General features: G+C 37.9%; 1 protein-coding gene across 1 annotated transcript; it reads right to left on the reverse strand.

Annotated features, from left to right (window-relative positions):
- Nucleotides 1-67: 67 nt before the first annotated feature.
- On the reverse strand, nt 68-16,269 carry LOC114541318 (the record flags this gene model as incomplete). The annotated part of the gene is made up of 37 exons (XM_028561254.1): nt 16,119-16,269; nt 15,046-15,112; nt 13,532-13,780; nt 13,272-13,379; nt 13,088-13,168; nt 12,524-12,976; nt 12,091-12,336; nt 11,670-11,920; nt 11,431-11,503; nt 10,901-11,221; nt 10,323-10,631; nt 9,844-10,167; nt 9,284-9,604; nt 8,730-9,065; nt 8,181-8,489; nt 7,667-7,981; nt 7,170-7,502; nt 6,619-6,924; nt 6,129-6,437; nt 5,922-6,047; nt 5,699-5,815; nt 5,504-5,620; nt 5,313-5,429; nt 5,123-5,239; nt 3,711-3,827; nt 3,518-3,634; nt 3,328-3,444; nt 3,138-3,254; nt 2,938-3,054; nt 2,747-2,863; nt 1,601-1,717; nt 1,413-1,529; nt 1,039-1,155; nt 846-962; nt 657-773; nt 257-373; nt 68-183 (listed from the first exon to the last, which is right to left on the reverse strand). Coding segments are annotated over exons 2-37 (6,816 nt in total), but the record flags the coding sequence as incomplete, so codon positions are not given.
- Nucleotides 16,270-17,687: the final 1,418 nt, after the last annotated feature.

A 17,687-nucleotide genomic window follows, 5' to 3' on the forward strand; every position in this document is an offset into this window, starting at 1 on the left:
AACATAGTTTTAAGAGTAAGAAACGATATTTGATGTTGGAAACATTTTAGTTAAAGATTGTTCTTACTGGAACAGTTGAATCCATTTCCTGAAATCCACCATTGCATTGACACTGATAAGAACCCTCGTTGTCAGTACAAGTGGCATTTGCATCGCATGGGTTAGTCAAACATTCATTCATGTCTTAAAAATACAGTTTTAAGAGTAAGAACAGGATATTTGATGTTGGAGATATGTTAATAACGCTTGTTCTTACTGGAACAATTGAATCCACTTCCTGAAAATCCACCATTGCATTGACACTGATAAGAACCCTCGTTGTCAGTACAAGTGGCATTTGCATCGCACGGGTTAGTCATACACTCATCAATGTCTTTAAAACAAAGTTTTAAGAGTAAGAATAGGATATTTGATGTTGGAAACGAATTATTTGATGTTAGTAAAGATTCTTCTTACTGGAACAGTTGAATCCATTTCCTGAAAATCCACCATTGCATTGACACTGATAAGAACCCTCGTTGTCAGTACAAGTGGCATTTGCATCGCATGGGTTAGTCAACATTCATTCAATGTCTTTAAAACAAAGTTTTAAGAGTAAGAATAGGATATTTGATGTTGGAAACGAATTATTTGATGTTAGTAAAGATTCTTCTTACTGGAACAGTTGAATCCATTTCCTGAAAATCCACCATTGCATTGACACTGATAAGAACCCTCGTTGTCAGTACAAGTGGCATTTGCATCGCATGGGTTAGTCAAACATTCATTCATGTCTTAAAAAACAGTTTTAAGTAAGAACAGGATATTTGATGTTGGAAAGACATTGTTATAAAGATTGTTCTTACTGGAACAGTTGAATCCATTTCCTGAAAATCCACCATTGCATTGACACTGATAAGAACCCTCGTTGTCAGTACAAGTGGCATTTGCATCGCATGGGTTAGTCAAACATTCATCAATGTCTTAAAAAACATTTTAACAGTAAGAACAGGATATTTGATGTTGGAAACGATTGATGTTAGTAAAGATTCTTCTTACTGGAACAGTTGAATCCATTTCCTGAAAATCCACCATTGCATTGACACTGATAAGAACCCTCGTTGTCAGTACAAGTGGCATTTGCATCGCATGGGTTAGTCAAACATTCATTGATGTCTTAAAAAACAGTTTTAACAGTAAGACAGGATATTTGATGTTGGAAAGATGTTAGTAAAGATTCTTCTTACTGGAACAGTTGAATCCATTTCCTGAAAATCCACCATTGCATTGACACTGATAAGAACCCTCGTTGTCAGTACAAGTGGCATTTGCATCGCATGGGTTAGTCAAACATTCATCATGTCTTAAAACAAAGTTTTAAGAGTAAGAACAGGATATTTGATGTTGGAGAATGTTAGTAAGATTCTTCTTACTGGAACAGTTGAATCCATTTCCTGAAAATCCACCATTGCATTGACACTGATAAGAACCCTCGTTGTCAGTACAAGTTGCATTTGCATCGCATGGGTTAGTCAAACATTCATTCATGTCTTAAAAATACAGTTTTAAGAGTAAGAAAGGATATTTGATGTTGGAAGACATGTAATAAGCTTGTTCTTACTGGAACAGTTGAATCCATTTCCTGAAAATCCACCATTGCATTGACACTGATAAGAACCCTCGTTGTCAGTACAAGTGGCATTTGCATCGCATGGGTTAGTCATACATTCATCAATGTCTTTAAAACAAATTTTTAAAAGTAAGAATATGATATTTGATGTTGGAAACGGATTATTTGATGTTAGTAAAGCTTGTTCTTACTGGAACAGTTGAATCCATTTCCTGAAAATCCACCATTGCATTGACACTGATAAGAACCCTCGTTGTCAGTACAAGTGGCATTTGCATCGATGGGTTAGTCAATTCATCAATGTCTTTAAAAACAGTTTTAACAGTAAGAAGGATATTTGATGTTGGAAACGATTGTTATGTAAAGATTCTTCTTACTGGAACAGTTGAATCCATTTCCTGTAAAACCAGCATTGCATTGACACTGATAAGAACCCTCGTTGTCAGTACAAGTGGCATTTGCATAGCATGGGTTAGTCAAACATTCATCAATGTCTTTAAAACACAGTTTTAAGAGTAAGAATAGGATATTTGATGTTGGAGAAATGTTAATAAAGATTGTTCTTACTGGAACAGTTGAATCCATTTCCTGAAATCCACCATTGCATTGACACTGATAAGAACCCTCGTTGTCAGTACAAGTGCATTTGCATCGCATGGGTTAGTCAACATTCATCATGTCTTTAAAACAAAGTTTTAAGAGTAAGAATAGGATATTTGATGTTGGAAACGATTATATGTTAGTAAAGATTGTTCTTACTGGAACAGTTGAATCCATTTCCTGAAAATCCACCATTGCATTGACACTGATAAGAACCCTCGTTGTCAGTACAAGTGCATTTGCATCGCATGGGTTAGTCAAACATTCATCATGTCTTAAAAAAACAGTTTTAAAGTAAGAACAGGATATTTGATGTTGGAGACATTGTTAGTAAAGATTGTTCTTACTGGAACAGTTGACTCCATTTCCTGAAAATCCACCATTGCATTGACACTGATAAGAACCCTCGTTGTCAGTACAAGTGGCATTTGCATCGCATGGGTTAGTCAAACATTCATTGATGTCTTAAAAAACAGTTTTAACAGTAAGAACAGGATATTTGATGTTGGAAAGATTGTTAGTAAAGATTGTTCTTACTGGAACAGTTGAATCCATTTCCTGTAAATCCACCAATGCATTGACACTGATAAGAACCCTCGTTGTCAGTACAAGTTGCATTTGCATCGCATGGGTTAGTCAAACATTCATTCATGTCTTAAAAATACAGTTTTAAGAGTAAGAACAGGATATTTGATGTTGGAAAGATTGTTAGTAAAGATTGTTCTTACTGGAACAGTTGACTCCATTTCCTGAAAATCCACCATTGCATTGACACTGATAAGAACCCTCGTTGTCAGTACAAGTGGCATTTGCATCGCATGGGTTAGTCATACATTCATCAATGTCTTTAAAACAAAGTTTTAAGAGTAAGAATAGGATATTTGATGTTGGAAACGAATTATTTGATGTTAGTAAAGATTCTTCTTACTGGAACAGTTGAATCCATTTCCTGAAAATCCACCATTGCATTGACACTGATAAGAACCCTCGTTGTCAGTACAAGTTGCATTTGCATCGCATGGGTTAGTCAAACATTCATTCATGTCTTAAAAATATAGTTTTAAGAGTAAGAACAGGATATTTGATGTTGGAGACATGTTAATAACGCTTGTTCTTACTGGAACAGTTGACTCCATTTCCTGAAAATCCACCATCGCATTGACACTGATAAGAACCCTCGTTGTCAGTACAAGTGGCATTTGCATCGCATGGGTCAGTCAAACATTCATTGATGTCTTAAAAACACAGTTTTAAGAGTAAGAATAGGATATTTGATGTTGGAAACATTGTTGTAAAGATTGTTCTTACTGAAACAGTTGAATCCATTTCCTGAAAATCCACCATTGCATTCACACTGATAAGAACCCTCGTTGTCAGTACAAGTGGCATTTGCATCGCATGGGTCAGTCAAACATTCATTGATGTCTTAAAAACACAGTTTTAAGAGTAAGAATAGGATATTTGATGTTGGAACATTGTCAGTAAAGAAGATTGCGCTTACTGGAACAGTTTAATCCATTTCCATAAAATCCATCATTGCATTGACACTTATAAGAACCCTCGTTGTCTGTACAACTGGCATTTGCATCGCATGGGTTGTTTAAACATTCATCGATGTCTTAAAAATACAGTTTTGAAGAGTAACGCCGGTATTCTAAGACCTCACTCACACTCTCTCTCATTGAGTGGATGCTCAATCTCAATTAGTGCAACTCACCACTCAATGAGTGTCCACTCGCACTCACATAGTAAATGCTACACTCACACTCCAGCTATTCAAAGACACCACTCACACTCAAATAAGGCTCAGATTTTGAGTGAAGTGTGAGTGAGAGGAATACGTCCCTCGAGCTCCACTCAGTTATTCTAAGTTGTACTTTGTGACTCAAATATAATGATTCAAATATTGCGGAAATGTGGTCGCATCAAACACTTCATAGTTAAGCTGTTTATTTGCGCCGGAATTGTAAAAGCAAAAACGGCAGCTTCATCGTCTTGTTTCGATGATGAAGAACCACCACCATTTAACTTTCTCTCTCTTCTCCATCGCCTGTTTCGTTTTTTGGTGCGGGTCTTTAAATTTTCCCAACACGTTTTTTAACCGTTTTTAATCCCTGTTTTTTCACACCTCATCGGGAAGTGATTTGGTCGAATAAAGCTTCCTCGTTTTATTTTTCTCTTGCATGGTTTTGTAATCGTTCTTTTTACTTTCTGAAAGATCTTTTTGCTGCCGCACTAATTTGGTTGACAGCGACCTTTCCAATTGCAAGAAATATTGTCTACTATTGCCTACTATATCAGTAACGTCATACGAACGCATTGTGAAGTCTAACTACAGGATTACATGGTGTCTTTTCAGCCGGGGCTGAGTTTCAGCCCGGCAAACTGGGGCCAAAGTATTTTTCAATTACATGACAAGTTTCAGCCCGGGCTGTGTTTATGACACGTCAGAATTATTTTAAAACCAGGCTGAAATTTCAGCCCGGGCTCAGTTTGTAAAGGCTGGTAGTAGAACTATTTCAATTCTTCGAGCGCTTCAAAATCCCGAATGACAATAACTTGACCTTTAAGACACTATGACAGCACATGCATAAAAGTGCAATAAACAAACGAAAAAGCATTGTCAAGGCGAATTCTTTTGTCCGGGTTTAAGTTTATTTACGATTACATGACAACAACACTATGTTTCAGCCCAGGCTGAAGTTTCAGCCTGGGTAACTCAAGCCGGGCTGAAATTCTTGTCATGTAATCGCGTGCGCGATTTCGTTAAGATTTTATAACAACCCCGGGCTCCATGTAAAAACACTCCATGTAATCAGCCTCTTAAAGGCATTCGTCAATGTCTTAAAAATTATAGCGTTAAGACATCTGTGAGAATAGGCATAAAACATATCAGGTGAAGATTGTTCTTACCGGAACAGTTAAATCCATTTCCTGAAAATCCATCATTGCATCGACACTCATAAGAGCCCTCGTTGTCAGTACAATTGGCATTTGCATCGCATGGGTTAGTCAAACATTCATTGATGTCTTAAAAATATAGTTTTAAGAGTAAGAATAGGATATACAATGTTGGAAATATGTTAGTAAAGATTGTTCTTACTGGAACAGTTGAATCCATTTCCTGAAAATCCACCATTGCATTGACACTTATAAGAACCCTCGTTGTCAGTACAATTGGCATTTGCATCGCATGGGTTAGTCAAACATTCATTGATGTCTTAAAAATACAATTTTAACTGTAAGAATAGGATATTTGATGTTGGAAACATTGTTAGTAAAGATTGTTCTTACTGGAACAGTTAAACCCATTTCCTGAAAATCCATCATTACATCGGCACTCATAAGAACTTTCTTTGTCAGTACAAGTGGCATTTGCATGACAAGGTTTCGTTAAACATTCATCAGTGTCTAGTAATTATAATCACAAATTATTAGCCAGAAGACAGCATCTTAATTTACATGGTGTTTAAAACAATTTTGACTTACTTGTACAATTTACTCCATTGCCAGAAAATCCCGGATTACAAATGCATTCAAAAGAACCTTCGTTGTCAGAACAGTTAGCATTGGTATGACATGGGTTGTTTAAACATTCATTAATATCTACAAATTACCACAAATAAACAGAACAATAAGCTACAAAGCTGTCTATTTGAACTAAATTACAGTTGCAAATTCAACGGCTTGCAATGGAAAAAATCCAGCTTACTTGAACACGAAAGCCGGCCATCACCGGAAAATCCTGGTTTACATCGACAATCATAGGAACCGATTTTATCTATGCATTCTGCATTGACATCGCAAGAACTATTTTGCAGGCATTCATTAATAGTATCTAGAGATATAGAAGTAGATAGGATTGCGATTACAAGTATTTTAACTCTCTACAGCAGAGACTACGTGCTGGAAAACTTACCAACAACAACGGCTTCAAACAGTGGACTTGGTTGACTTGTGGCTTCATCAGAACCTTCACCATATATAACACTGACATTCCAATAATAGGTTTCATTCGCTATAACTGTAATATTCTCTACAATCTGATAACCAACTCCAGTTTCGTTATCCCAATTAGTTGAATTGAATGAGAGGACCACGCCACTTCCCGCTTGCTCGATTCTTATTTTCTTAACGCCAGCGAAGTTGCATCGTTTTGCTTTCCACGTAATTTTTGCACGAGTTGAAGAAAGATACTCGACTGATACGATAGACGGTGGATCAGGATCTAAGTGTAAATGGAATTGCTGTTGATGAAGTTATGAAAATCGTGTGGTGGAATGAAATGATTGCACTAGAACCTGTCCGGCTTGTGGTTAGTCAGATGCTAAACACTGGATGCCTTGACATGTCAATGTAATAGCAAATAAACCAACTAAGATACTATTGAAATTTTCTTCAGTGCATACCTATCAATGGTGTACGGTCCACCAAGTTTACAAAATGTTTCACATTCTCATCCAAAACAACAAGACGGAGAAGACCAGTATCCGCACATGTCAGGTTACGTTCAACCTTAACCCTCCAATAAACATCTTCACTCATCACTCCTAGATAATCCGTATAGTTCATCCATGAACTGTCTGGGTGATCCAATCTTTCAGCGTAAATTTGTGGTCTGGGATAGCCAAGAAATAGAACCTTGATTGTTTTTAGTCTTCCACGTCGTACTTTTGACCTCAAATTATTCTCTACATGTTGCACAACAATAGGCGCTGAAATTTAGGAGAAAATTAGAATCTATAAAGCTTTTCGAATATCAGTGCTCAATTGGAAATGACTTGGCTAAACTATTTAATTAGAATATTCAATGAAAGGTTTTCTGAAGGAAACGCATGTCAGTGGTCATAATAAAGTAGAAAACCTTCATAATAAGATTTAATAAACTTCTACAATAAAACTATGCATCTATGCTTGAAAACGCCTACTTGATGTGTATAAATATACTGGCGCTCAATACCTTCCACAGTCAGAGGGATTTTTCCTTCTTGAAACATCCCACCAGAGTTTATTTGACAAGTGTACACGCCACAATCGTGATAGTCGAAGTTATATAAAGTTATGGAACCATACAGATATTCTCCTTCAATCCAAGACCGTTTGTTACTGTTGTTCAAATGCGATGGTTCTCCTATCGTTTTCTTGTACCATAAGAAGGTGGATGACGTTTCCGTAGCCAAGATTTGACAGGTGATGGTCACTGTCTCATTCCTTTTCAAAAGATAACCAACTGGACGTCTCTCAGTTGCTGTACTTGACGAAGTATTTGACTTAAAACTGATGGTTATGTTATCTGAAAATATCCAAATTAATTACACTGAAAATTCAGGAAGGTAATGAAGTGGATTTTCAACTCAACAATTAATCGACTACGTTCATTGACTAATCATTTGTTGGTGCATAGATTTGAATACCATGCAAGTGTCTTCTCAATTGCAATAAAGAATCTTTACATACCAGATAAAACAGCATTATAAGAAAGCGAATCTTGACTCCATACGGGATATGACACCCGTATGATCCACTGTGTTTTGAATGTTGTGCTGAACTCAGGTCCTTTTTCAACCATCGTAATACCGACACCAGATTCGGTGTTATAACTATTGTTGGCACTCGAAGTGTTTTGATAGAGAGTAGTTCCACTTATTACATCCGTCACAGTGATGTAGATTTGTTGAGGAGGGAACATATTGCATAGACCAGCGCTCCACGTCAGTTTTATCTTTGACTGTGACTCGCTCGTCACAGAAATAATTTTTGGAGGGTCAGGATCTAAAAGTAGTTAGGATCATATACGATGCTATACGATACAATGTATCAACACCACATGCAAGTTATATCAAATACACAAAACATAACATAAATTGGGTTGCAACGTCTATAAAGGTGATCCAAAAAAAGACCACAGAGTCTAGCTGACCTTGGATTACAGTTTTTTGAAAATTCTATGAACCAGGAGGTTATACAGTACCTGTAATAATAAATGGTGAGGAGAATGAAAACCTTGACCGTGAGTAATCTGCTTGTTCCACAACAACGAGATGAGGTCCAGTATTTGAACACATGAAAGAGGGATACTGGGCAGACAGTTTTAAGTAACCATCTGCAGTAAACTCGGATTTTCTTCCTCTGAAGTTGATGTAGTTTCCTGTCCTCACATTAAGTATTTGAATTTCGGCGTTATAGATCGGAAAACCTTGAAGAATCATTGCTGCTATGTATGTGGAATTGTAAGCCGCTCCAAGAGGCATCAAAGATTGTTGTACAACCTTGACGCTTGCTAAAATTGTAGAGAATGCTCGTGTAAATATAAATATAAATGCTTGAAAGGACCTGTGGAAGAAAAGAGGCAGAATAGTAATATCACTAAATATAAAGAAAATGAAAAGAGAATTGAAGGGCTGCCATTAAAAAAGCTGTGCCAAACACACGAAGGGAAGAACGATTCACATCAGGAAATGAACAGGAATCGGAATTGAAGAAGGAAAGAAGATAGAGGAATGAAAGAAATAAGACTCACCATGCACATATAATGTTGCGTGGTCAGCTCCTTGATTATTTCCCGCAGAACCAAAGCAACTGTAAGTGCCTGAGTCCGCGTAGTCAAACTTGGAAATATTTATCACACTTGTCCATCCAAAGCCAGATGATGAAAATTCTGGATGAAATTCCTCGCTTATAACTGATTCATTTCCTCGATATGTACGCTTATTCCATGTTCTCTGAGGTGGGGTATTGGAGATTACTGTGCAAGTAAGTATTATACTTTGTTCGAGTTGAATATGGTATGCACCATCATTTCCAGGCAGCACGTAAGAATTGCCATCTTGTATTGATATTTTGACAGCAAATTCGTCTGTTGATAAAATGGAAATATATTAATTTCTCCTGCAGTTCTCTCCATTGTGATTTAGCTTGTTCGAAATGCACACTGATGATAATGAATTATGGCACAACCTATGCTGTTTTATTAGAGAATTGCAGATGTGAAGAGATTTGCATGATAAAATGAATGATAATATTTTCCGTCAATTACCAAATATATCAACTCTCGGCACTCAGTTTTCTACTCACCTGAGATCTTTGTCGAGACAGCGGCACTTTCCTGACTCCAAATCGTCCCATCTCCATCATCATAGAGAACAGCGACTGTCCACTTATACTCAGCATTCAGAGCAAACCCATTTTGAGGGACAATGAAAGAACCTTTACCAGTGCTTGCGTTCCAGGACGGGTTATTTGTTTCAAAGAGGGTCGGAGTATTTGAAGCATTAGGGTAGAATGAAACACGAACTGCTCTTACTGGTCCCCCATTACATCCGGGGGAGTACCACTCCACCAGAGCTCGGCTGGTACCGTTGTATGTTACTGTAACAGACGTGGGAGGATCTGGGTCTGAAATTATAGAATATCCTCGTATTTATTTGCCCTAAAGCAGCAACAGAGTGAAATAGCAAAAAAGGCTGATAAAACATCCCAAATGAAATTCAGTTTTATCCCAAAAACACATCCTGTCGAGAATACCCTATGTCCGTTTATGGAGTGAAAGTCCAAACATTTCATATATCTGTCTGACGGTAGTGGCCTTCAACACTGAGGTTGTGTTTACATGTTTAAACTCCGTCCTCGCTCACCTCGCAATCGCAGTGGTTTCGAAAATGGGTGCTCAGTGGTGGTGCCATTAACCGTGACCCTAAAACGATGTTCCCCAGTTTGAGCACATCTGCATCTATCATAAATTCCAGACAAAGCGATGTACTGAACTGTTGGAGAACTTGCCAGCCCGGTCCCAGTCCGTGCTGAGCTGCGTACGTACTGCCCAGTCAACCAATCTTTTCTTTCAAATATAAACTCGTCATACTCTTCGCCATGACCAAGCAAGTAAAACCCGGCGGATGAATCAAAGTTGACGATATTATCACTTAACGTAATATGGACAAGTACGGCTTCAAAATAACCTAACATAACAGAACGAAGATTAGAAAAACAAATTAAAGGGAAAATTAAGTGGGCTTTGAGATGTAAAAAATTGAAAATAGGGCATGATGGAGTTTACCACAATTAATTTATTAAAACAAGTGTATAACACGGTTGTAGAAAACTCACTGGTTACCTTGTACATTGAGTGTCACTTCCCGCTTTAGAACAACATTTCGAATTTTTGTCTCGCAGATGTATTTACCAGCCGCGTTCTTGCTGAATGGAGGAAGAATCATGGGAACATGCCAAAGATTTGCGCCTTCCGAGGAAGCATCCTCAGGAGTAGGTGATGAATAGGGTGTTGTAATTGTCATTGTTGGTTTTTCTACGGAAGTAACTAGACATGTAAGTTTGACATTTTCCCCTCGCTTCACCAACAAACCACGATTCGAATTTGGCAACCCTGAGGGTTCAACTTGGATGACGGAAGATATGAAAGAATCTGAAATTAACATAGAAACACGCTTGCTAACTATGATACGTTCACGTGCCTTTCGTCTATATGGCAGTGTAATTCAGTTGTTAGAAGACATGGTTAAATGGTTTGATACATTTGAGTGGGATGAAAAGTACAATATTGTGTGTGATCATGCAGTAAACACTACCACACTAAACTAGAGATGTAGAAATAAATCGTGGCAGCATTTTACAGAGTACTGCCTACCTAAAAACACGACTTTTGAAAGATATTTGTCTGCTTAAACCGTTTACCTGGAATGGGAAAATCGAACACCGCGCTATCATCACTGATTATAACCTCACCATTCACAACGTAGCGTGTATTTAGTTTGATTCTGAGGACCGTATTAGGGTAAAGTAGAATTGAATAAGTTACATGAGAGCTGCTCTCTGTGTTGGTTAGTAGAGTCCAGTTTGTTGAACCGTTCACGGTCCTGTCTGTTGATTCTGTTTGGTAATATACCATGGTTGTAAAAGGAAAGATGTGAGAACAACCACCATGTGACCACGTGATCTTCACGCCACCATTATCCTCGGCAGTTACATTAGAGACGTTCGGCTGAACATAAGGATCTATGTGGATAAATTGTGAATGTATGGGTAATTTTTCTTGGTTTGAAAGCAGTAAACGGAGGGTCTGTTCGTCTGACTTTTTTTGATTAACTCTAGATAGTTTGGTCAAACTGCTGCTAAATGGTTGTTCTTAGAGCCATGCTTAGATTTATTCCATTTTGGTTTATACTTCTATTGTCATATTGGGCAAAAAAGTTAAAAATTCCTACCACAAACTTGAAGACTAAGATCATCCAAAGCGATCGCCAGATTTGGTCCAGCGAAAAACGCCACTAAATTTGCCTAGAAGAAGTTAACTCGATGAAATCACTGCACGACTTGTTGTAGAAGAATACACGCTACCATACTGTGCATGCGATATATTCTCTATTGCTGTCCAAGGGAGGGGCTGAAGTCATGCATGAAGGTAACATGTCATGAAATAACTATGAAAATCAAACCAACCTACCGAGAAAGATGAATTCACTTTCATTTCAAATTGTTTATATTGCCAGTTCCTTACACCACGTGAAGTTGTGTTCCAGATTGATAAAGTTTCAGAAGCATGTTTAATAGAAGCGGACAAAACTCCTTCGTCCTGTCCGTAGATGAAAAACCAGAATCGTAAACGGAACAATTGTCCTCCAGAAAACTGAGAAATAGAAGAGGAGAGGCTGCCTCCAGGCAGTTGTCTGAATGTCAAAAATTTCGCAGTGGGATCTGAAATCATCAAAAGGAAATTGAAATTTATAGAGATTATTATACTCGGACTTGCTGATCGTGGTAGGCTTCAATGTCGTGATTGGGATCGAGCAAAGTTAAAATGAAATTCTTAAGAGGAAATAACGTCGGGCTATGTCATTTGTCTCGTAGTAATAATAATTAATTACCTTCACATTTTCCAGAAGTATGATCATAATAGGGCATATTCCCCATAAATACATTCTGATTACCAGTACTAGTTATCGCAGCACTGACATCTCCAAAACCATTACACACACTATTCTCAAAAGAACAATCTTGGCTTGTGGGCTGCACACACGTGCGTGTATTAGCGGAGTAGTCTTGAGCACACCAGGATCCTGAGGCACATGATGATGACAGACATGATGCACGACCAACACTAGATGAGGTTCCTTATGAAAGAAAGAATAAAAAAGATGAAACAGATGTTTAACCACCGACAAATGAAAGCAACAACCATTTGTTCAACTCCTCGATATTAAAAGGTACAGCATTTATCATTTATCCTTTGTTCTAACATCATTTTCTATCATTTTATAAAAAGAAGAGGAAAATCTTGTAGTTTAACAGCGAGCCTACCATTCTTATGCAGTTGTTCGACTTCTGAAGAATTAAGTGCTCGTTTCCATATCATCAGGTCATCGATGAGCAAACTTGAAAAGCTTTCACCGCTGGAAGTTTTCTCATAGCCGACTGTGATGACATCATCAAAATATCCAGGAGTTTGACTCGCATCAGAAATATTGGTTGAGACGACAAGTTTCCCGTTTTCGTAATACTCCAATCCGTCTGCCTCTTTCCACGTGGCTGTCACGAGAAAGACACCCATAGGGATGCAGCTACGTTCAATAGTCCAGCTCTTGTCCACACCTTGGTAAGTGATGAAGAATTTCCCTGCTTTAACAAAGACGTGAAAACCCGCATTGCCCATGCGCAATACGATCTCTCCTGATAAATACTGCAGCCAAAATGATACGGTTAATCCCTCTGTGCAATGTACTGGGTTTACCAAGCAAGGATCTTTAATTGTCGCTATGAAACAGAACGTTTACTGTCAAGATTATTTACATATGGAAAAATGCAAAGGATTGCCTGTGGTTGCAACCCTACGAAAACGGAACAGTAAGCACTTGCAAGGATTACCTGAAATCAGTGCTCCTGAGCCATCACGATCTAATTTTGCAACATTACCAAGGTCAACAGATTTGTAAATACGCGCATCTCCTAAAGAAGTCACAGATAAAGTTGGATTGAAGTGGATGTTATCTTGATAAAGCTAGTGATACGAAGTATACCTAAATATAATGCACACATGCCCGAGACGTACCATATCTGGTAAAATGAATACGGCTAACTTTGTCGATAAAGCGATTTCCGAATAGAATTCTGTTAAATCCCCAGTAATGTAGTAATCCATTCGTTGAGACTGTGAGATCTAGAGAAAATGGAAAACTGTATTAAAAAACAAGGAATAAAGGAATATACTTGTCGAGTGATAAACTTTATTTATTATTTATTAATTTTCTCCGCACCATTCAGCTAGTGTGCCACCCCCCGTAACCAATTATGTATTGAAATATATCTCACCTTTGCTGACACTCATATTGCAGTAAAAACCAGTTGCATCGTCACCACAATCACAATATCTCTGGCCATTATACTCTTGACAAGTCTTATTCCCAAAGCACTGATTATCATCGTTGCACTCTATAGCTTGAGAACAGTCAACTCCGATGTAACTGGCTGGACAGTTACACCTGCTCTCTCCACTCCCATCATCAGTAACACAAGAACCTCCGTTGAGACAGGCGGAAGAACACGTTGCTGACGTTGTAACTGTTGACAAGAGCGAAAAAAGAATTATAAAGAGAGGTTGATTCTGCCTCCTCCGCAGGCCCTCGTTCTTCCCATGAGGCAACTGAACGAGGGTCTGCGGAGGAGGCAGAGGTTGACTGGGGATGGCGGGTGACATTTTAGTTTAACCCTCAGTTTTCACACCTGTGTGCGCGGGTGAACTCGTAGGTCTTTGCCAATCAAGTCACTTCTTATCATTTGAAGTTATCAATTTCTATCATAGCTCCCCCAGTAAAAATACTCTCAATTTCAATCAAAGTTCATTCATTGAAGCGGGGCTGTCAAATGTGTTACATAATCGTCGCGTAAATACCAAAAATTATTAAGAGAATTCAACAATGAAATGGGTGGTTGAAATGCGTGGAAGCCCTCCTTCGAGTGCGATCTAATATGTCCCTCAAGGTCTCAAAGATATATGCCTCACACCCGCCTTAGTATAGAACGTGACGGTTGGTTACTCCAGGCATAACAAACTAGACGAATAAGATCTAGATGGATTAGTCTCTCGGTGGCAATTTCACAGCAGCATGCTCAAGCATTGAAATATCACATTAGGTGGGATGAATAGACAAGCAGAACATATATTTTATATCCTTGCTGGCGTCAGCTGTTTTTAAGTTTGGTCGATAAGAGTTTTGCTTTTCGTTTCTGCAAGAGTTCAGTTTTTAAACGATGTGGCAACAATGGCCTTGAGGGATTTTCGGTTAGGTTTATTTAGCGAACTGATTCAAACGAAGAAACAAAATTTAGGAAATAATAAATTGCTCGGCATTTTGAGTGCGTGGGAGAGTGACCGGCAGCTTTGACGTGCCTTTAGAAAACGGTAAAATCATTCAAATCCTCCGCATTGTGTTCAATTAGCTGTAAAACATGGCCAAATTGTTGCTGTTGCAAAATTTCAAAACGTCGACTTTACATATATCAGGCTAGCCACGTAGAGATATGAAAAAACTCAATTTTTGAGCATCTTAAGTATTTGTATGTCGCATTAATTCTACCTTAAAACAGCAGTTAATGTTAACACAGGGAATGTAAATATTGTTAATTCAGGATCAAGCAAAGTTCAATGACCTTCTGACAGAATATGACTTGCTATGTCACATTAAATTACACTTTACCTTTGTGACGATTCTCACTGCTTTTCCCTATTATTTGTGTTTCTTTGTAGCTGCACTTTCCCGTGCGAACATTACAATTATATATTACAAGCAGAGAAAAGAATATAAAAAATTAGCAGTCTTGCTTACCAATTATATTTGAGGATGACCACACTAGGAATAACCAGTAAAGGTTGGGCACAATCATTGCCCCGACCTGTAGAAAATATGAAGAAATTAGGTTTAATTGAGGAGATTGCAAAGTGAATGTTCAAAATTTTGTTAAAAAATGTTGTGGGATGGCGATTATCAGTTTGATTGCCGTATTACTGGATGAATGAGCGAAAGAAATTCCACTATCCCAGACCTTTCATCACACTTCGTCTTCAAGAAACTGGTAATTGGGTTACATACCAACCAGGCAAGCTAAAAATTAGCCTCACCACGGTAGGATCGAACCTGCGACCTTTGGTTTACCATGGACAAGTCTGATGCTCGACGAATGAAAGTTCCGAAATAACACCGAACCGTCTAAACCTAGTGGCCGCTCAGTTGGAGTAATCGATTGACCTGAGTAATACAATCATTGTCAATAATTGTTAGTCTTAATTTCTCCTTATACTTCAGTGAAAGAGGTTTCTCAGTGCATGATGACAGCGCGTGATAAGGAAACGACAACATATATTTCTTTACTTCTGGTCGGCTCGAAAATATACCGAAGCACTCGCAGGCTAAGTTTGAATAAAAATCATTACACATTACTTTGCAAAAGGCTATGAAGTTTCCTGAGAAGACAAAAAACAAGATTTGAAGTGCGGAAAGCATGTACGTATAGATTAAACACTCACTGTCGACAGCATTGGATATATTTAATATGTCTTATATGATCATTCTTCATTCAAATCAGTTCCCTTCACTCATATATTAAGATGATTTCAAATTCTTTCGATTGCTTTTTATCCTGAGAAGTCCTCAGACATAGAATCAGTATTTGGCAAGCAATCATGTTTACCAAATCTAGTAAATATTTACCTAACCCTATTAGTTGATGTCGAGAATTTTCAGTATCAACAAATCTTTGCTGATGGCAAAACAGTTGAAAAATAATTGGTTAAGCCTATAAAAGTCGAGTATCATCCAGAAAAGGTGGTATTTCTTCTCCAATATTGCTAAATGAATATTAGAGACGCGAGTACTTGTCGAATACTGTATGATGTACTTACAGTGAAGTTTTTAACCGATCATAATATACAATGCGGCCATTGGTAAAACTCATTGTGTCGTTTAATGAGGAATCAATTTGTACATTAAGAGGTTAATGACCACAACTGTTTTGTCAACTATAAGAGGTCGGCTGCCGCATGCCTAACACTTACTTACCAGTATTCCAGTGTCCTGAGGCTCAGTCGAGTTTAGTCGCCGAAATCGACAAGCAAGGCAAGTTTACGCTGAAAATACAAACTGTCAAGTATACAGATACAAGAACAAACAATACCGGTGATCTTCTGTGTTGTCACTCCAAGAAGTACGATTATAATATTTCGATACAACGTACCTTGGTTAAAAACGAAAATAAAAACAAAATAAGCTACCCACAACGCAATATGAAATTCGTATCGATAATCTTTAGATTGATTAAATATCGTAAGATAGATATCCTGTTGAGTAAGACAATGCCGGCTGTGAATAAATGAAATTCTCGGTCATAATAGAAACCTTGAAATACTCTCGTGATATGCTTGAAAGAACACCTGGACAAAAGAACGCTTACATCGGAATAATAAAATTGAGAAATCACGCTGTGCACAGCGATTATGTAGGTTGGAAATGATGGATAACGCAAAGTCTCTTTGTATAAACAGATTCCTAAATTCTATCTCTCATGTATGTGGTATATCCCGGTATTATACACAACGCAGGTTAGTCAGGTTTTGAAAATAGACAAGCTTGTTTATTTATTTCATTTCCAGGATTCGAAAGAGTTGTTTTTATACGTCTGCCCAATTGCATCCATGCTTATCAATCTTATACCTTCATCCAGGGTTTTTCTGCAAGGAATCTTTAATAAAATCTACTGCAAGTAAGGTGTTCTGAGGAAATGAAAAAGCCTCGATCATATAAACAAGTCCTCGCCTGCCGTACACGAAATGTCTGAGCAATATGTAATTACCGTGGGCGGCATTTGACTCAGTTGGTTCAATTCCAACCTCCAAAATGATATGACGTCATTTTCTCTTGATCAAGGCATTGAAATTATATGCTCTCAAATTAGCCCTAAAACTGAAGCTAACCCCGACCCCAGTCCTTTACCCAGAGGTTTATTATTATAATGTATAGCGCCATGTCATATTGGCGGATGGAAACAAGTGAAAATCCGGCTAAGAAGGAAAAGCATAAACTATTTCGCAGCAAAAATTCTCTCCAAACGTGATACCCGATTGAGCTGTTCGTTGTCATATTAGCCCAGATCAGAAAAAATATTGTTACATCTTCAGCAAGCTTAAATCACTAGTGAGATATCAAAATACCTCAGTCGAATTGTGCGATAAAAATCTACGTAAATGATTTACCTAAATATAGATGGCCTTGTAATAAACTTTCCACCCACTGTCCACAGATAGCATCAGTTTAAAAGAGTGGATAATTATACCTCATTATTGCGTAAAATCCATTAGTATCATTGACTGCGTAAAATAGTCAGGTTTTGGTTTTAGATGCGAGCAGAAAGATCACGACGTTATGGCCGACTGCCATTTGTTAACCGTGTTTAATACCCCACTGGTTTACGCAGA

The sequence above is a fragment of the Dendronephthya gigantea genome, unplaced genomic scaffold (genome assembly GCF_004324835.1).
Source record: "Dendronephthya gigantea isolate DGI-Jeju-01 unplaced genomic scaffold, DenGig_1.0 000281F, whole genome shotgun sequence".
NCBI classification, from domain to species: Eukaryota; Metazoa; Cnidaria; class Anthozoa; order Malacalcyonacea; family Nephtheidae; genus Dendronephthya; species Dendronephthya gigantea.